Here is a 19,599-nt window from a genome sequence, read left to right as displayed (position 1 = left end):
CAAAATCATAGACTGGGTCCAGTTCCCGTAGACTTCAAGATAGACTGATCTCCATTTTCGCTCTACACCTTCATAGCACCTACGACCTACGATCAACATGTCAGCACTGGAACCTGTCGTAGCAAAGCTGGCAGGCGACCCTGCCTATGACGAGAACCAACGAACCATCTCCGAAGCCATTGGTGCTGACCACGGAGCCATCGACATGTACTCCGACAACATCAAGACTGCGAGCACCTTGCCAGAGTCAAAAGGGGAAGGAGATGGCCGACGTGGACCGCGAGCAGCATATGGCGGTGCGTGTATTGGTCAGGGCTGGCAACGGTGGAAATGGTTGGTTTTGGAGGGCAAATTGCACCAACTGTTAGAATTTTGGAAATCGAAGTTGCACCAACTACCATATATTGAAAACCAATTAGCTGTCAAGGGAAAGGATGACTGGGTCATGAATTCATGTGTGGTGTAAAAGATGTTCATTATTCTATGTGCCTGCGGGGCAGATATGTGCGGTGCCAAGCCACGCTAGGCCCAATTGGGTGGTAGCTCTGGAGGAGGCCTTGGCGTACCGTGACAAATTAGCGTATTCAAAAACATCTGGAGTGCTTGGCACCGGAGATCTTTCACACCACACACCCAAATTCGTACTGTAGCATAGAAATCTCTCCGCAAAATCATTCAAATCAAGTAGTCACATCGCAAATAGTCGCCTTTGGTCAATTTTGAAGCTATAAACCTCAGCCATGCCTCCTAAACGCATCAATAACGCAGCAGCCATCGAACCGCCGCCGTCGCCGCCCCTCACTCGCCGTCGCAGCAAGAACTAGAGTACATCCCCATAACTACTGAAATAGCCTCTGCTTAAGAAGCTTAAAAATAGATAAATGGGGGGCTAAGGAACATGCCAAGACTTCAGTATAGGCTCACTCTTTTTCATTTAGGACCTATACTAACGATAGCAGTGTTATTGAATAATTTTGCGGAGAGATTTCTATGCTACAGTCCGATTTTGGGTGTGTGGTGTGAAAGATCTCCGGTGCCAAGCATTCCAGATGTTTTTGAATACGCTAATTAGCGATTTCGAAATGAAAAAAATCGCGCCCCCCTCCGGCTTTGCCACCAAAAATCCAAAAAATCCAAAAAAAAATCATGTTTTTCTTATCTAAATTTATGAATATTAATTATTAAGAAGTCTTTTCTATATAAAATCTAGTTTATTTAACAAGTTCTATTAATTTTTTTTATCAAGTTTTTTTAAATTGAATTTTTATTTTTATTAAGTAAAGTGACGAAGTAAACGTACTCTTCTATACAATATCAAGGTTATTAAAAAGATTCTCTTAAAATTAATCTGAAAAAAAAGGTAATAGAATTAATAAATTAGTATAACTTTAATATAAACAAGATTAATGAATAATAAAAATTCATGAATCTAGATAAGAAAAACATGGTTTCTCCTGAATTTTTATGTATTTTTGGTAGCAAAGGGGCTAATTACTAATTCATACCCCGAAACTATGAATCCTTACCGAATCATACCCCTAATTACTGAATCATACCCCTAGGGGTATGATTCAGTAATTTGCCATTACTTGGGGTATGATTCGGTAATTTGCCATTTATGATAAAAATCGCAAAGGAGAAAATTCGCGACCTGGGCCATCCGACCATAGAAAAGAGGAAATATCTCCGATCGTGACCTACCAGCTTAAATACATCAGACGAAAGCCGAGTGGGTGTTAGCAGCAGCCCTCACGGGGGCCCTACGGGGGCCCTATTTAGATTCAAATAGGGGTATCTAGCTGTCAAGCGCAGACACCCCCGGGACCAGGCTTTTTTGCGCTTGACAGCCAGACACCCCTATTTGAACCTAAGTAGACAGTAGGCTAAATTTGGCCCCCCAGCCTGTCTACACCCAGTCTGTGACTCTCACACACAGTCTTCACTCCCAATAGTCTACACAGCAAGTTTGGTAAATTACCGAATCATACCCCAAGCAATTAATCCTTACCGAATCATACCCCAAATTTTGGTGTAGGGGTATGATTCAGTAATTAGGGGTATGATTCGGTAAGGATTCATAGTTTCGGGGTATGATTCGGTAATTAGCCCGATAGCAAAGTCGGAGGCTGAGCGCGATTTTTTTGCTAAGTAATCTTATCTATTTCGAAATCGCTAAAAATCCCCATTTCAGCCCTACTTCAGCCCTATAAAATGTCAGCCTATTACCGACTTTTTAAAAAATTATTATAAACTACTTCACTATCAGTTCAGTTGAACCAGTTGGTTTTAAGGTTAGAACTACATCAACTACCAACTGGTAGACCTTAAACCGCACCATCAACTACGAGAAACTAACGGTTCCACGGGTAGTGGACCAGTTACTTGGTCCACCATTGCCAGCCCTGGTATCGGTTCAGAGGGATGAGGCTATATCTAACCGCCACTAGATGAAGAAAAACCTCTACAAACTCCAAGACATGAGCCCCGACAACAAAGACTTCTTCCCACTTCTCGACATCCTCATGACGGACCTGCACAAGCACATTGAGCATGAAAGCAATGAGGATATGCCCAGGCTCGAAGAAATCTTGACAAGGGAGGAGAGCAAAAGTCTTGCCAACTACTTCGAGAAGACGAAGCTTATACTTCCTACACGATCTCACCCATCGGCGCCAAACAAGCCATACTTCGAGAACTTCGCGGCGATGCTGGCGGCTCCGATTGATAAATTCATGGATCTCTTGAGGGCGTTTCCGGAGGAAGGAAAGTGTCGGTAACTCAACACTCGCTTACGCTAGTACTCATTCGGCCTAGTCATTGGTATATGAAGGCGTTTCCTGTATATAGATATCCTTCTTCCTTAGACATCATTAAGAATACTATATCTAGTGATAAGTCTCATTATACAAGTAACTGCAATACCAAGTACTTACCAACAGGAAGCTTGGAGATGTGTCGGCAAGTGAGCCGCCGGCAGTGGTTCAGAAGAGTTAGATCGGGATGGCTTAGGATTTCACGAACCTGGCATGATGGCTGCCCGTGTAGGGTAGAATCTATCGACTACTTTGCTAAACTGACCTGATGCCTCTCTCTGAATAATTGCTTCTTACTGCATGCGGCTCCGAAAAGCCAACGGGTTCGGGGCTGAAACCCTTCTCAGCTTCTGCTTTTCCTGCCGTATCTACTATCACCATCTTATACGCAGTGGTAATATTTCAAAGTCTACGCTGCTCCGCCACTATATGTTGAATGCTTGGCTTCTATATTCTTCCAAATCTAATTACCAGAGAGGATTATCTTCTGTAGTTGATTGCGTACTCTACACATGCCGTTCGCTTCAAGGCTAAAACCATACTTTCCGGAATCACCAGTGGTCTCTGGGATATCTCTTACCCTGCATCGCAGTCTTTGCTGCTCGCGGCGGGGAAGACGCCTCTGCTCGCGCAGTGGTTCCAGCAGACGGGGCCTTAGGCTTCCTCGCCTTCGCTTTCTTTCGAGGGGCCAAGTCCTCACACTTTCCAGGGTATTCGCCCATGCATGTCTCAAAAACAGTCCGAAGGCTTCGAGCCTGCTCGGTACGTATGTGGTGGTAAGCATCCCCAAGTGGATACGTTTGCTCCATTCGATCAAAATCTGCTCTGAGGACCTCAATGGAAGGACAAAGACCATCCTGAAGTTTTTCCCTCATTGTACGGAGAGCTTTCAGTTCCGAGGTGGGACTGAGACAGTTTCGAAAGCATTCGCCGTACCTGTGCCTCATTAAGCTGTTGATCGACTTTAAGAGAAATTCCTTCTGGGCGACCGTGAATGTTGAGGCTTGTGGATCTGTGTCTTCGTCCTCGAGGTCAATGTAGTCTTTCTTAATCTTCCGGTCATCTCTCCTACCAACGTAGCGACCAGCCTCCCACAAAGCAACCTGCCGGAACTTTTTCAGACCTTCCCAAGGCTGTGTCTCCGTCATGGTCTTCTCGCATTTTGGGCAAGCTACCCCGTCCATATCTTGTTCGGCTGCCCTGTGGTGCAAATGAGTTGAGCATTCCCTGCAAAACACATGAAGGCAATTGGCAACCACTGGCTCACTGGGTGCATCCCCGCACTGCTGACAGAGGTTATGCTCCCGCAACTCGGCCTATTTATGCTTTCGCTTCAACTCTTGAAGATGCCTGCCAAATCTAACAACGAGTTCCTCATTCACAGGACCCTGGGATTTTTAGCGGGCCGCTTCTATTGGGTCATCATAGATACTGTGTTGCGCATCCGACCTATCAGAGCTGAAGTTGCCGCTAAGAGTCAGCGTTGCTGCAGGTGGTACCGTCTAAGTCTTAGCAACTGCATAAACATGAGCCTGAGTAAGGTGACACACCAGTGGACATGCAACTCGTATCATCTGTACGGACAGAGGTACTGCGATGTTTCCTTGGCTGGATAGCTCGGGCAGCAGCAAGACTAGAGTCCGGTTGGGTCATCTCTGTCCGTAGGGCTGGTCCCAATGAAGAGGACGAAGAGCTACCGGCTCTTCCTCGAATGGGAGCTAAAGGCATCGATTGCGGCGTTATCGATGACCGCCAACAGTACACCAGTTTTCCATCACCGTCACGGATGTTTAGTTTTCCGCCCAAGAGCAGCATCATGGATGAGCGGACGTGAGTCCAAATTGTAACCAGCTCCCCCATCCGGACCACTGATCATTATTAACCTTATTAAGCTTATTAAGTTAACAGTGTCAAGTGTCGTTTGGTTCCGTCCGAGGTTGCATGATATACCTTCTACCAAAGTCACCATTTGTATGCTATTCGCCTATTGCGGTTGTAAACACCTATACATTTGACTCCATCCTCGTAACTTCACCTCGCCTTTGTTACTGCGCGCATTAATGTTGGAATCTGCTGCAGCACCATAGTGTGTTGTAGCTACCCCTCATGGTGGCAATCAGGTGGCAAATTAGCATAGGCTTCACATGGTATACTTGTATAAGTAGCCTACATACCACCCCATAGACAATCAATCCTTCATCCTCCATAAAGTCCAATAATTCAGGGTGGCCAGGACGATCCTAAGGCCTGGGAAGCGGACGATCCGAGCTGCAGAGACCTTCTCGTGCCCAAAAGGACTCATGCGGGCAATAGCAAGCCAAATTCCGGTGGGTCTGGCCCCAACAAGCCCGCTGCAGCCGAAGGAACTGGCATTTGCAAGAATTCCAATAGAGGTAGCTGTTTTCGCGAGCGTTGCATCTACTCACATATCTGTTGAATCTGTCAGCAAAATCACTCGTCAGATAAGTGCCCTAAGGCCCAAAACTCAGCTGTGAGTAGCTCCAATCAATTGCCACTGGGCAATCGTGTTTCCAAGTGCAGTGCATATCTGAGGGGTTCCCATACGCGCTGTACGATCCACTGGACCCGGGTCTGCTCTATCAAGGACCGTTGATAGTCAATGGTTGGTCCAAATGGTTGAAGGATCATCCGGACCTGAATTTTGCCAAGACGCTTTCGGCTATTCTTCGGAAGGGCGCCAAGATTTATGGATTGCAAATTAAATAAGAATGCTTGGCAAAGCTGATTCAGCTCCGCCTCCGACTTTTTGTTAGCGTCATTCATAGAAAATTGTAGAGAACGTAATTGCCACTCTTGCAATAGCCACTGTCGTCTGCTACCTCAGTTGAATATTCGTGATATCGAAGCTAGTGGGTATACACGCTTTTTCTGGTATTTTGCCTCTGACCTAGGCGTGTAATAGCCACATCGCCAGCCCTTAATCTACTCCGGACGCGATGCCACCATTTAGAAAGGATCCCTATATACGCCAGCGTGCCCAACTCTTACTCGAATCCCATTGGCGACCTGAAGCCGTAGCTGCGGATGCCTATTTCAGTGTATCGACGGCGTATCGATGGGAGCGGAACCTTGCTATCTATGGTGACACCGTGATTTCTCGTGACAGGTATATTTATACACAAGGGCGATGCCGCAGCCTCTCACCTGCTGCTTTAAACGCTCTTCTTGACTATCAGCGTTAAAAGCCGTGGCTGTATCAAGACGAATTGACGGTCTTTCAGAACGATTTTGAAGGATTTCTAAAGTATACAATCGATGTTAGTGGCTGTGATAGATTTACGATGGTTTCAAGCAGAGCACTGCAGGCTACATATTTAACGGCCAAGTTGATATATTTGAACGAGATTTGGAGCATTTAACTATGGAGATAATAGAGTAGTTACAATGAAATACTACGTAATATCAGTCAAAATCCTCCACCTTCTCTATGACCTTTACAAGAGTGGTAAGTACGTTCTCTACAATTTTCTATAATGACGCTAACAAAAAGTCGGAGGCGGAGCTAAATCAGCTTTGCCAAGCATTCTTATTTAATTTGCAATTCATAAATAGGTTTTCGAGGCCATATCCCAGCCTACCGCAACCACTATCACCTATCAGCACGTCAAGCACCCCAAATACTACCGGCGGACCTCCAAAAACAGCTACAACAGCATCGCCTGACCCGTTTGTCCCTCAAAACGAGCCCCAGTACGTCCGGTCGCCGCTCGGTTTGGTACCGAAACACGATGGAGGTTGGAGGCGAATTCACGACCTCTCATTCCCACACGGCCACTCAGTCAATGACGGTATCCAGGAGGATTGGGGCGCACTGGAATATGCTACATACGATGGCGCAGTAGGAGCACTGCTACAGAAAGGCCCAGGGGCCCAATTCGTCAAAAGAGACCTCAAAGACGCCTTCAGGCACATACCGGTCGCTACATCTGATCAATGGCTATTTGGTTTGAACTGCGATGGACGCTATTGGAAAGAACGATATCTACCATTCGGACTACGCATGTCACCGTTCCTATTCGATCTCTTCGCAAAGGCCCTCACTTGGATCTTGATCGCGATCTTTCTATGGGGAGTAGTGCTCCACTACTTGGACGATTCCTTCGCAATCCTCTCACCAGGCGATGACGCAACTGCATACACCCAGCAATTCAACCACCTATGTGGCGGATTGGGCCTTCAGATCAATCACACGAAGGATGTTTTGGGTTTCATAGCCGAGTTCCTAGGAATCGAATTTGATAGTATTCGCATGCAGGCGAGACTCCCCCCGGACAAGCTGGCCAGGGCGAGAACCACGCTGGAAGACCTCCTAAAAAGAACAACTATCTCACATCAGGAGCTCGAGTCAGCGGTCGGCTTCCTCTCTTTCGCTGCCAAAGTCGTAATTCCAGGAAGAGCATTCTTGAGGCGACTTTTTGATGCCCTTCGAAGGCCTGCGGTGATCGTGCGGATCACAGGCAATATGAGGGCAGACTTGCTATGGTGGGACACCTTCCTGAAGCACTGGGATGGCGTCGCCTTGATACGCCACGTCGACAGTCGGGTCACGTGGCACATATGGACTGATGCGTCTGGAAAATTCGGTATGGGAGGCTACGTTCTAGACCATCCCGACCACATCCAATCGGTTCTACCTAAGGACGTTTTCAGCATCAAAACAGCCACACGTCATCGTTCCAAAGACATACAATTCAAAGAAATGAAGGCCGTCCATCACGCGATGGAGCTGTGGCTAGATCAGTGAGGATCTCGCTTGGTTCTCTACTACGATAACGACGCATGCGTCAATGGACTACGTAAATCCTCCATGCATGGGCCAGCCATGGCCCAGTTGCGCGATATAGCTATGCTGGCAGCTACTCATGACATCATAGGGGTTCTTACTTGGATCTCTACGAAGGCTAACCAGCTGGCCGATGATCTTTCACGTTTTCGGTACCGAAAAATCGCTGACGCATATTTACAGCTGAGAGGTCTCGTGTCTCCGCTGAAATAGGGCGAGACCCACCAGGATATTGGTACAATCAGACCGCACTGCTGCGAGAGGCCGCACGACTTCTCTGGTGGGGGCTTGCTACCAAAACCAGGAAGACATACGCGACTCCAGCGAGATTCTACACTAGCTATTGCGCACTTAGGGGGTCCAACCTCCCTTTCCAGCAACTATGAATGCCCTCACGGGCTGGATTGCTGACTTGAGCACTCACCGCGTCAAGTCGAAGTCTATGAAGGCATACCTCACCGGCCTTAGGTCAGCCCATGTGGATATGGGGTTCGATGATCTTTCAGTGTTTCATCGCCCCCAGTTACAACGCATTTTTGCAGGTAGTCGCCGTCTTCGTGGCGAAGCTGACACCAAAGAAAGACGTCCAATCACCAAGGATCTATTGCTTCAAATCCTTCCTTATTTCGATAAGTCGACCCACGCCGGGGCGACTCTACATGCCTCCTTTTGCCTCGCCTTCGCAGCATTCCTACGCGTAGGTGAGTTTACTTACAGCAAGCGGGACCTTCAACAGGAGGACTTCGGCGAATGGTTCCTCACACGTCGCTCGGTGAGGCTATTCGACGATCACCTGGAACTCACGCTTCCAGCGTCCAAAACGGACCCATTTCGCCGTGGGATCACACTCACGGTGGCCGCATCTGGCGATGACGCATGCGCAATCAAAGCCATACGTCACCTCTTCAGGTGGGAAGCCCCACCTGATGCGCCGCTGTTCCAGCTGGGGGGCTCCTCCTTCACTAGGAAGGCCGTCACCAGCAACCTCCGCGAGGTGCTGACGTCACTTGGTGTTGAGGGCCATTATTCAGGCCATTCCTTCCGCAGAGGGGCTGCAACGTCAGCACGTGACGCCGGCCTTAGCAATGACGAGATCCAATTGCTAGGCCGTTGGAAGTCAGATTCCTACCGCCTCTACATCGTCACTCACCCAGCCCACATACTCAGAGCATCACTACGGCACCAGTACCTTCCCGCCCGTCCGCACTAGTGCTGTCAGTACCCCCTGCTTGCTGCAGTAGGTACCGTCAGGAGTCCTCTTCGAGACCTTCGCCCTCTTTAGATGACGTCTTGGGTTGTTTTGGGAGTTTTTCTAGCGCTGGGGCGCCTTTCTGCATGTCCAGAAAGGTCTTAGCTGCCCCAGTGTTGGATATGCCCAATCATGAATCTACATATCTACTTGTGCAGGCGTCATTTCTGTATGGCCTCACTGTTTGCGAGCACTAAACACCCATTGTAATCTAATCTAACTGAGATCTATCCGCAGGCTCAAACCATGCCGCAAACTTTGCCCTCTCATAGGCGGAAATCTACAACCTCAACGTCCACAGCAGGGTCTGGCGCCTCTTCTGCGTCATCTCGGAAACGAAAGACGACAGCTTCGACAACTCCAGCGAGTCCACCGCCAAACAGCAGCAAGCGTATAAATATAAAGACAGAAACGAGTGCTCCGACCGAGCCTAAGGTGGCGAAGTCGGTGGGCAAGGTGTCAGAGTAAGTCCTTCCCCTACCTACGCTTACTGCAAAGACTGACGAGGCACTTACGCTACAGCTCAATCTACGATACCATCATCGACTTCAAGATTGGCGAGAGTCTCACTAGCTTTGGCATTCATCGTGGACTTCTCTGGCGTACGTCGTCGTTCTTCAAAGAGAAGCTCTCTATTAGCGAGACAACGGAGGGCGGCATCGCTGCCCGAAGTATTTTCATGAAGAACGAAGATCCAGACGTCTTTCGCCGTTTTACAACATGGCTCTATTCCAAAACCGTCATTTTAGAATCAGAGAACTACAAGACTCTACCTTAGGAAGTCATCATCCAGACCTACTCTTTCGCCGAACGGACTAGGATACCCGGTTTACAAAACACTTACGTAGACACGGTTATCAAGAAGAGAAGGGATGGAGGACTATTTCCCGCGCAGGGCGCGGTCAACACACTGTGGAGATACCCTGGAAAGGTACTCCGGCTTCGAAGATTCCTTCTCGACCTCTTTGCTACAGAATACAATCTTTCGAACGCCCTCGCAAATAATGGCTCTTACCATCCGAGATTCTTGCAGGGATTAGTGCTTACGCTTTATGGAATGAAGGGAAAGCGGACCATGTATAATCCGGTGGACTTCTGGCAGGAGAGAGTGAAACTACGTCGATGACAACGAGAACCCAATCCTCCTCGATTAAGACCCTCAGCAGCTTGGAGTCCTTCCTCATCTCAGATCACAGTCACTCAGCGTACAACAGACACTCTACATACAACAAGCTTCACCATAACGATATATCATTCCCAGTCGCGGAGAGTTAGTGCAAGGATTTGCCATACGTGCCATACGACAACTATACATCATCTGCAGGAAGAGCGAGAAAGAGGGAGGATCTTTGACCGGCATTATCACACATCTGTATTATTACCAAGAAAAGGAGCTACAGCAAGGATTGTTCACCAGCGTTATACCAATTCACATAGCATTCGCGAAGGCTCTTTCAAAGGCATATCATATATTCAGTTCTCAGCTAGCCGCAAGAATCAAAGCTACAGCCAACGCCTCTGATCTCATTCACGCAACCGTAGCCATCTCTCCTCCACATATAACCCCACCAACATTCCAAATCCTCCCATCCACCACCCCATCATCTCAACCTCCTAGCTTCTCTCTCCGACTCAAGCAGGCATAGAATATCATCTTCACGCACTATAGACATCCCACCTATCAGCACTCATCCGCCAAGCTCATCACGAGCGCGATAAGGAGGAGAATGGAAGCGTACCGGCCCCCTTGACGTTGCGGATGATGGAGCGGGTGGTATCGTCCATAAATTCGACGCGGACCTGTGTGACGCCTCCTCGAGAACCTGCCCACATGCCATCAGCACCCCGAAACCACAACAAGTACGAGAAGGAACAGCGTGGCGGTATCATATTCATTCTCGAGCGTACAAGCCCTGACTTACGATTCCTTGGAGATCTTTTCATGCAATCCCCCACGCTGATTTTCATTTCGTCTTCTATTTGCGATCATACTTGTCAGCCTCAGTCCTCATTCGTCATGATTATGTACCTTAACGGAGTGAGGTAAAGACACTGACCCAGGGACCAGTCGTCGCTCCTCATTTGCTCCCAGGCTTGCATACCCACCAATTTGTAGTGAAAAACTTCCTCTCACTCTCCGAGAGACTGTCTTTCACCGCTGTTCGCTTCGGCGGACCATACTCTCTCCTCTTACTAGTATCGTAGAGGATGCCACAGGTTTTTTTTCAGCTTCGCTGTTTGTAGCTTGCTTCACAGGTTACTTCGACGACGCTGAGCTTTCATCTTTTATCTTCCCAGGTTGTTTAGGCTTTTCGGACCGACCGACGACCTCATCCCTCCTCTGGCTTTTATCCCCTTGATCGGCCTGAGTCTTCATATCTGCAGGTTCGCATTCATCCCGATCATGAGTCATGAACAGTTTCTGCCTGCTTCTCTAGGTTTCTAGGTTGGTGTTTTCGTCTGGACTCTAGGCCTTGGCCGACGGGAATCGAAAAGCACATTTCATTCGTATGGCCAAGTGCGCCACAGTCATCGCACGTCCACTCGCATTGGGGTTGCCAGTGAGCATCATCCCCACAGCCCCAGCAAATCTTGGCCTTGTTGCAAGTAATCAGGTCGTGGTTGCCCCCACATTCAGCGTTCTGACAGATTCGCGGCTGTCCATGAATAATCCCACGTTTTGTCTTCCCGGCGCGTGACCTCATCATGGGTGGAATCCCACTTGCGATAGCCACATTTTATCAGGCTCTGGGCCTCTCTGGTTACTCCCTCGATTGGGTAGTTTCAGGTATAGACAGGGTTACAGGCCTCTCCATTTGCAGAGCCTTTGCAGGTGGTAGAGCCGGGTTATCGGTATCGTACTGATTGGACGATCTGAGCCCAGTATTCCTCTCTTTTGCATGTTTAGGTTCCTTCTCTTGCAAGCCCGATTGTTTCACCGGACTCCCTAACTCTTGAAGCTATTTGATGTCAGACAGTCTTCAATACACCTTCATATGGGGAGACTTACGTAGGTCCTCCAGGCTGTATACCCATTTCCGTCCGCGACATAAAACTCGGAGCATGAGTCGGCTTCCTCCAACCTCCTCAAGTTGTATCCCTTCTGCGGTGGCTCCAGACACCACACACCGTTGAAGTTTTTCACAGGTGCTCCTCTCAGGTCCTCAGGTTTCTGCCCAGCCTCCGAAGTGTTGCTATTCGGCACCGGTGCTTCCGCCGTATGTTTCGTCGACTGGTTATCAGGTAGGGTCTTCTCCAGGTCATATGCTTTGAAGATCCCTGTCACGACTGTTGCAGGGTCGTGGCTGGTTATTGAACTGTTGATCCTAACGCTTGTTCCTCGAACAATCTGTTGTTGATCCTCAATAGCAGGTACGTTCACTATAATATCGCCCTGTTGAACATGGCGTACAGGTTGATTCAGGGGCGTGCCAGGAGGCGGCAGATGTGAATTTGCTGGTACACGCAGGTGATAGGCTTGATGGGGCTGGAACACGCGTGGTGTTTGACTGTTTGTTGAATACTCATGGCATTCGTTGTTGTCATTGGTAAGACCCCAGCTGCCACATGCGTCGGTAGTGGTTGATACTGGTAGTCATCTGCAGGTGACACAGCTTGATACTGGTATGGCGCTCCAGGTACCGAGGGTCGGTGGTCGTAGGCGTTTGCAGGTACTCCGTCCGGATATTGCTGTGAAGGGTACATTGCTCCAGGTGCGAGAGCCTGTGTCGCTTGCGCTTATGGCCCAACCGGCTCAGGGTATCGGCTTGAATCAGGGTTCACGTAGTAGGCATAGCCCGAACTTAGATGAGTGTACTGGGCCATATTCCTGCGCATACGTTAGCGATCTTCCCATTCGCTTTCGAGACAGCGCTCTGGCGAGGGAAAGCTGTGCTGAGCCGCTTGACGAACTTAGAAAGTCTTCTTGCTGCTCTGTTGATGGTTTGAAGGTGTCAAGGTCACGAGGCCAAGATTGCAAGTAGTCACTGGTGGAGGGTGTGGAGCGGGCGCTGTACGCTGACCAGTGTCGGGAAGCGCGTACATTTGGGTGATTATCACAATTTGGAATTGAAGTTTCGTGTAGTTGAGCTTTCATGTCTTAGAATGCAACTACCTACCGCACGTCTCTGCAGAGATATGTGTGGGAAAGCGGTCGCACGCTTTCAAGCCTACAACTAGTATAAGTTACTGGTTAGTGACGGACTACTAGTGATTACCTTTTAAGTCTAGTCGTAACGGTCAGCAAAACCCGTCCCGCTTCTTGCAGGTTCCAGGTCCGCCATCAAGCATCGTGTCGAAATAAGGTTCCCAGCCTCCTCTCAGCCACCTGTTGGAACAACCACCTAATTTGTGAGGGTTACAAATACTGGCCCAGGGGAGTCCTGAGATGGAATAATTCATGCAATCTACACACTACTTATTCTACCATAGTTACCTGATATCTTGACACATCGCATGATTGTGAGTTTGTGGAGAGTTCAGTATCGACACGGCCAATCCTCGCATCCAACCCTCCAAGTCACAGTCCCATCCTCCAGCATCACTATCATTCTCCCTGTGACCAGTCTCGGTCACCGTGAGCTAGCCTCAGTCCTCCAGCCTCAGGCTTTACCATGCCCTCTTGAGCCTTAACCCTCATCTCTGCGGCCGGTCTACCCTCTTCCGCAGTTTTGAAAGAGTCTTCTGAGCCGCTCCGCTCAGAATGAAGTCGCTGTAAAGGCCCTTGCACGTCATCCCAGTCAGGCTGAAGGTCGTTCAGGTTCTCCACTCCATCGTCACAGTCTATTCGCAATTTTTAGATCCCAGTGCACCAAGAGACATTTCTCAGTATTCACCAGGCGATTTTCTATCTTTCGATCCTCTTCCGCGCAATTTCTTCCGTAGAGCTCCTCCTTTCCGCTTCTCAAAATCAGGTCCGTCGTTCGAGGTTTTCGGCGGATTAGTGATCCACGAATTGAGCCTTGGGCCATTCTCCTCTTGGTCCTCGGTCTTAATGCCGTCGTGATTGGACTCGCCGCCTTCTGGGTCAAACCGGATGTTATAGTGCCGCTGTCCATGTGGTTTTGCCATTACAGGTGTTTCCGTGCCCCTTGTCGGCCCTTCAGGTTGGTATTCGTCAAAACCGGCAGTGTCTGTCTTCCAGTTCAAGTCAATGTCCCCTTCCGTATTCAGATCAACTAAACCTGATGTCGGCGTGGCAGGTCTCCAGGCCTGTTGAGAATCTGCACCTCCCTGCTTTGGATATCCTCTTTCGGGGAACCCTGCCATCCATGCCTTCACCGCTGCCTCCAACCCAACAGTCGTCAGTGGACCCCCGCGGTCTAGGCGTCCAGATGCGTACATCGGCTTAGGTCTTATTGGTTGCCGCGAGTCAGGTATAGGGGTACTCGATTCAGCTCGATCCTGGAGGTCCTGTGGCCTTTGTTTCTTGTCCTTCAGACCCGTTAGCATAAAACTTAGTACTGGTGATCCTGAGCGTTACAGCCGGTACCAATTTCCCTTCCAAGGTCTCCTTATACCACTTTCCTCGGATGCAGACCATCTTGATGGGCGATGTTGCGGGTCTTCCAGGAGTAATAACGTTGGGAGATGATGCAGGCGATGCAGCTGCAGTTTTTGAGATGTTTGACATCAGCATATATGCCACACCGCCCTGCGTTTGGTTACTAATCGCTCGCATCATCGTTGTTGGAGTACTCACTGAATGTGCACGTGATGAAGGTGTTTGAACCGTGTATGGCATGATGAAGCTGTGATTCTGTTCAGGCAGCCGCATGGAGTTGTACCCAGTGTATGCAGTGTTGCAAGGGATGTGGACGGCGGGCGTGCCATGGGTTGGCGTAGCAGTATGAAAGGTGGGCATGGTATGCGTGCTCGGCACAGTGTGGTAAGACCAACCAGTCTGGTGGCTTGTTGCTTGGGCATAGCCTTGCGTTGGTGGGTATAGTACACCATATCCGTATGTAGCTAGGGGCCGTTGAGGAGCAGGTTGCAGGTTCACGGAAGCGTGTTGGACGAGTCGAGCGTCCGCAGGCATGAGTTGATAGATTGTCCCAGCTGAAACGCCGTCCGTGGGCTGAGAGCAGGGAGAGACAGTTGCATTTGGGTTTGTAGAGCTCCGCTGTCGATCAGAATTTTGAGCCGCGGCCAACCGCTGAGACAGGTCCTCGATCCGCAGTCGCGGGGTGTCGCACATCATTCTCCTGTGACGATCTGTCAGTCTGGCTTGTCGCTGACTGTATGTAGTCATGTAGCCTCACAGCGAGTTCCAGCATACCGAAGTTGCTGTTAACAGGTCTTTGGCTGTTGTACCACACGAATCCCTGTGCTCACGCACTGAGTATGAGTGACACACTTGGAAGACTTTATAGCAAGCGTGTTCACTTACAGTTGGCTATGAACAGAATTTCTGATTAGGGTGGCGCTATTCTTGAAGATATGGGTTTGTGGGTTTTATGATCTCGTTGTTGATGAGAGAGTTTTGTGATGTGTAAAGCACAAGCCTTAGAGAAATCTTTCACTTCCGAGTGTCGACTTCACGGCTTAGCTCCCGCTCTAATGTTAAAGTACTATGTCACTCTACGAGCCCTTTTCTGTTATTGACAGTCGTCGCATAATCGATGGCATCATCGTCGTTCCTCCGCTTGGTGCACCGTCGACCTCGCCACCTTGACATAGTACCAGCTCATTCCTAACTGCTTACTTCTTTACCTTCTCGGTTAACAGGCTTTATCCAAGACACTGTCGTGGGACAACTTGTAATCGGGTTTGGAAGAGGCTCTCTGTCTTCGCCGTAAGGGGGAGGAGCTACAAGCAAGCCCGGCGGCGCGAACCTCCATTAGCACTGTATGCTCAGTTATCCGTTCGTTCCAGCCTCACTTGAAGTCTTCATCACGGACTTTAATTCCAATTTTGCCTCCGTACTCGACTCTTAATATTCTCTCGTATCGTAATATCTTTATATCAATCGTAAAGGGGCTAGTACTAGACTCTTGCACTGACCTATCAGTATACTCGTTGTTGATTTTATCGTGGTGAGCGGCGGCGGAAAGCCTTACTACGTCCTCTCTCGATCCATTTCAAAGACGTGCCTTTTCGCTCACTTCATCCATGCACTTTGGCTACTTTCTCTCAACTACAGTCTCTCAGTTCCCTAGTCTTTATTGCCGTCTGTTACATACAGGATTTGATACAGTCTACCACTGGAACTTATCTCTGCTGAGAGATACGTTCATATCCCGCACAGCTTGTAGCTAGTCAACCCTCATCCAATATCTATAACTATGGTAGGCGTATATAGACAGGAATAATATATATGCGTTCCACCTTGCGCTAGTTGCGCTTGGCATATATATAGAACATCCACAGTACAACGCTAAATGCTGATAAAGCTTTTTCACTTATTTCATGTATGCATGATTACTGTTACGTTCTCGTTTATGGTCCAAAAATTTATTCACATTATTGAGCGGAAATGCATCACGCCGGTTTTATACACAGGTCTTCTCAGGTATTTTAGATCATATCTCCATGACTCACTGCAGGTGGATCCTTACCCATTCGCGCGTAATCTTCTCGAACAGTATGGTCACATGTACGACCTTATCAGATCCCAGTTTCGGACTTTCTCCTCGATTTTCAGGACCAGTACCATCGTAGATCCCCAATGATAACCATTTCAGGAACGCCGCATCCTCCGTGTAAACCGGACACAGGTTTTGCACAATTGGCTGGTAGCTCTCCAACCTTGCAGCTGAAATACATACAGGTAACAGGATATCTCTGTACCCACACAGTGAATCCCTCCACCGATTACACACGAATGTCGGTGAGGAGCAGGCAAGATTGATTGTACAAACGCCCGTATATTTCAGGCCTTGACGAAAATCCATAAATTGGTCATGCGTAAGCAGTGGGCTACTGCAGCTGTGTCTCCCGAACTGATGCTTCCCACCGTCAGGACCATCCTGCAACCAGCAGACGGGGCACCTGCCCTTCAGGATGTTGAAGACCGTCCGCAGATGAATTCTGTGATTTGTGTCTTTCAAGCCTTCTATCAGGTTAATTGGCAAGGCGCTGGAACCTGATTGCCCGAGTTGTGTATATTTGTAGCTGCAGGTCTTCCTCCTGTGTCCCCACCAGAACCACCAATTTGTGGCGTGGAAGCTTGTCTCAATCCACCAAAGCTTGCGCTAAACGCCCCTAGCTACGTTGATGGCGAGATGTGGCTTGCCGGTGTGAAGCCCATGCTCGGATTGGGAGTCGACCGGTCGCCGTACCAGTCACCAGCTGTTCGTGGGATTTGGCCTATGCCAAAGCCTGGTCGCAAGATGTTACCATCTCTATAGGACAGGTTACTCCGTAGTACAGGTAGTGATCTCGATGTATCCACAGCAGGTTCTCTCAAAGGAGTTTTAGAACTTCCTTCATCCTTGCGGGTGAGAGGGTTCAGATGATAAAGCCCGTTATCAACATCAGTCGTCTCCAGGTCGGAACCGAATCTTGTAAACGCGGTGTCTTCAGCGGGCAGACGCCCCTCATTTTGCAGGTCGCTCATTCTAGTGTCATCATCTCCATATTGGTGTTGCTCCCCACTACCCGTTCGACTAGCAACATCAAAAACAGGATTAAATCTTCGTTGAAGGGACCCGTTTTCAGGGTTGCCAAAATTTGATGGCAGTGGCGGCCTCAGTACAGGGACTTCGAAGGATCCATTGGGTCTGACACGGCTTTGCTCCCCAGCTGCGACGCTTCCGCCGGCATAGGCACAATTATCACAGCAAGCATAACCCGAAAGCATGCATGTAGGTGTATCAGGGTCGTTGTCCATGAATGCAGACAGTGGTTGCCGCCTGCATTTCGACGTCTTCAGGAAAAAAGCCATTGTTTTTGTCTCGTCGAGTGGCGTTGTCAGGTTCGTAAGGTCTTGCCACTTCTGTTCAGGAATTAGACACAAACAGGTCGCCATTGTTGGCCATCCTTCTCGACCTGCCCGTCCACTTTACAGGATAAAGCCAGATGCGTCAAAGTATGCATCGTAAAAGAAGACCACGGCAATGCCATTCTCGTCTAGTTCAGTCCCTAGTCCAGGTGAACCTACCATTATAGCAGGTTCGGTCTTCATCAGCCAGGCTTCCAGCTGGTTTTGTTTACCAGGTAGATCGTTGTAGTAGCAGTTGGCGTTCAGTTTTGTCGCAAACCACCTGCATTGTTCCGTTATTCGAGGGAAGACTATTGCCTTGTGTCCAGGTTGCAGGCTCTTCAGGTGTCCTTTCATGATCTCTACGGCCTCCTCCATTGGCTTTGACCCCTCGATCCGCCGGACGTTGTAGGAGATATTGGCTCGTGTAGTTGATTCTCGAATCATTGCAGCAGAGTTCATATGCAGCTCAGATCTTGATTCTGTTTCCATGTAAGATGGCATGGATGCAGTAAGTGCCACACGTCGGGGGGCTAGACGGGCCAGGATGTTCACCTCCTCCATCGCTTCCCTATACTCTCGATCCAGGATTCTGGTATAGACCTCGTCAAACACCACCATGCTTAGCAGGTTCCTACTCGTCAGGACGTTGACGTACTCCGTAAAATCATCACTCGATACCAGCTTGACAGATACGAAAACCAGGGTTTGCGCTTCTCTAACGCCTCTCATGAATTGAATGCAGGATATGCCTCGCTGTTGGCATTTTCTCATCGTTCTCTCCAGTAAAGCCACGGATGGGCTAACCGGACCACGGTCTTCGCTGGGTGGGGCAGGGAATTGTAAATAGCATACTCTTTCCTCCGGCAGTTGGTAGTACTATAAACAGGTCACAAGTCTCATATTGCACAGCACACAAAGCCCGGCGTTGCCCTTCCGTACGAAATGTTGTATAGTCAGGGCTCATCAACTTCAACTTTTCCAATACTATTGTCTCTGTATCTGGTCGAGGTACCGGTAGATCGTCTGCGAAGATGTCTTGTTTGGAGTTGCGTCGGGGTCGCGTGTGGCTCCCCAGACTTGAGCTTGTGGTAATGTTGCCAGGTTCCGTGCGACTGATAGGCGTTTCCGGTAATTGTCTCATTCCGTGGCTAGGTGTTGTGATTGTCAGGCTTGAGCTTCGTGGTATAAGCACCCCGTGTTGCTTAGGGTTTGCTGAAGTCTTCGCTGGTGGTTCAGATACCTCCTACTGAGTATAAATGTCCATCTTGGCTATGCCCTTGTTCCAGGTTGAGCTAACGCCCCGAAATTTCAGTACAGTGCTCGCATGCATGCCACAGATCAGGTCAGATCGGATGCCATAATGTACCCTCTGGATGTTGCCACTGTGGGCGGCCTACGCGTCACTCGCTGATTCATCATTCAGGTCGAGATCCACGGGATTTCCCTCAAAAGTACATCTCGGTTGAGTGAGATTGCCATGTGTCTCCAGGGTTGCACGGTGATCTCAAGGCCCAGGTGATCCGTTGTGATTTGAGCCAGCGCCTTGGAAAGCTCCTCTGTAGGGGCAGAATCACTTTTTGATCCGAACAGGTATGGTGAACTGTCGTAGGCCGTCAAACCGACCCTCTGTTGCAGGTATAACAAGAAATGCTCCACATCGCAGACGTATGCTATGATGATTTGGCCCACCAAAGCCGGCAGGAACCTTGCAATCAGTCGAGGCTTTCCCGTTCGACTCTACGCTTTGTAGTACTCGGTGACGAGCATGACCGCAGAGTCATGGATGAACAATCCTCGCAATGCGGTCCAG

At 49.1% G+C, this 19,599-nt stretch overlaps 9 protein-coding genes across 9 annotated transcripts; 4 read left to right on the top strand and 5 right to left on the bottom strand.

Moving 5' to 3' along the window:
* Positions 1 to 97: 97 nt before the first annotated feature.
* HO173_012232 (uncharacterized protein) lies at positions 98 to 466 on the top strand (the record flags this gene model as incomplete). Its single annotated transcript, XM_037314104.1, has 1 exon — positions 98 to 466. The coding sequence occupies one exon, from the start codon at positions 98 to 100 to the stop codon at positions 464 to 466; it is 369 nt and encodes a 122-aa protein (XP_037158983.1).
* A 2,011-nt stretch (positions 467 to 2,477) lies between these two features.
* On the top strand, positions 2,478 to 2,777 carry HO173_012231 (uncharacterized protein; the record flags this gene model as incomplete). Its single annotated transcript, XM_037314103.1, has 1 exon — positions 2,478 to 2,777. One exon carries the CDS (start codon positions 2,478 to 2,480, stop codon positions 2,775 to 2,777), a length of 300 nt encoding a protein of 99 aa, XP_037158982.1.
* A 587-nt stretch (positions 2,778 to 3,364) lies between these two features.
* On the bottom strand, positions 3,365 to 3,997 carry HO173_012230 (uncharacterized protein; the record flags this gene model as incomplete). Its single annotated transcript, XM_037314102.1, has 1 exon — positions 3,365 to 3,997. One exon carries the CDS (start codon positions 3,995 to 3,997, stop codon positions 3,365 to 3,367), a length of 633 nt encoding a protein of 210 aa, XP_037158981.1.
* Positions 3,998 to 4,371: 374 nt separating this feature from the next.
* Positions 4,372 to 4,647, top strand: HO173_012229 (uncharacterized protein; the record flags this gene model as incomplete). The annotated part of the gene is made up of 1 exon (XM_037314101.1): positions 4,372 to 4,647. The coding sequence occupies one exon, from the start codon at positions 4,372 to 4,374 to the stop codon at positions 4,645 to 4,647; it is 276 nt and encodes a 91-aa protein (XP_037158980.1).
* Positions 4,648 to 9,112: 4,465 nt separating this feature from the next.
* On the top strand, positions 9,113 to 9,644 carry HO173_012228 (uncharacterized protein; the record flags this gene model as incomplete). Its single annotated transcript, XM_037314100.1, has 2 exons — positions 9,113 to 9,330; positions 9,389 to 9,644. The coding sequence occupies 2 exons, from the start codon at positions 9,113 to 9,115 to the stop codon at positions 9,642 to 9,644; spliced, it is 474 nt and encodes a 157-aa protein (XP_037158979.1).
* A 1,984-nt stretch (positions 9,645 to 11,628) lies between these two features.
* HO173_012227 (uncharacterized protein) lies at positions 11,629 to 12,571 on the bottom strand (the record flags this gene model as incomplete). Its single annotated transcript, XM_037314099.1, has 3 exons — positions 11,629 to 11,826; positions 11,877 to 12,322; positions 12,391 to 12,571. 3 exons carry the CDS (start codon positions 12,569 to 12,571, stop codon positions 11,629 to 11,631), a joined length of 825 nt encoding a protein of 274 aa, XP_037158978.1.
* An 841-nt stretch (positions 12,572 to 13,412) lies between these two features.
* On the bottom strand, positions 13,413 to 15,065 carry HO173_012226 (uncharacterized protein; the record flags this gene model as incomplete). Its single annotated transcript, XM_037314098.1, has 3 exons — positions 13,413 to 13,648; positions 13,702 to 14,299; positions 14,349 to 15,065. The coding sequence occupies 3 exons, from the start codon at positions 15,063 to 15,065 to the stop codon at positions 13,413 to 13,415; spliced, it is 1,551 nt and encodes a 516-aa protein (XP_037158977.1).
* A 2,007-nt stretch (positions 15,066 to 17,072) lies between these two features.
* HO173_012225 (uncharacterized protein) lies at positions 17,073 to 17,834 on the bottom strand (the record flags this gene model as incomplete). The annotated part of the gene is made up of 1 exon (XM_037314097.1): positions 17,073 to 17,834. The coding sequence occupies one exon, from the start codon at positions 17,832 to 17,834 to the stop codon at positions 17,073 to 17,075; it is 762 nt and encodes a 253-aa protein (XP_037158976.1).
* A 33-nt stretch (positions 17,835 to 17,867) lies between these two features.
* HO173_012224 (uncharacterized protein) lies at positions 17,868 to 18,930 on the bottom strand (the record flags this gene model as incomplete). The annotated part of the gene is made up of 2 exons (XM_037314096.1): positions 17,868 to 18,609; positions 18,674 to 18,930. 2 exons carry the CDS (start codon positions 18,928 to 18,930, stop codon positions 17,868 to 17,870), a joined length of 999 nt encoding a protein of 332 aa, XP_037158975.1.
* Positions 18,931 to 19,599: the final 669 nt, after the last annotated feature.

The sequence above is a fragment of the Letharia columbiana genome (assembly GCF_014066305.1).
Source record: "Letharia columbiana isolate WasteWater2 chromosome Unknown Sc0000076_s0, whole genome shotgun sequence".
Classification (NCBI taxonomy): Eukaryota; Fungi; Ascomycota; class Lecanoromycetes; order Lecanorales; family Parmeliaceae; genus Letharia; species Letharia columbiana.
The sequence above is the reverse complement of the archived record's forward strand: the minus strand, read 5'-3'. Positions and strand labels throughout refer to the sequence as shown.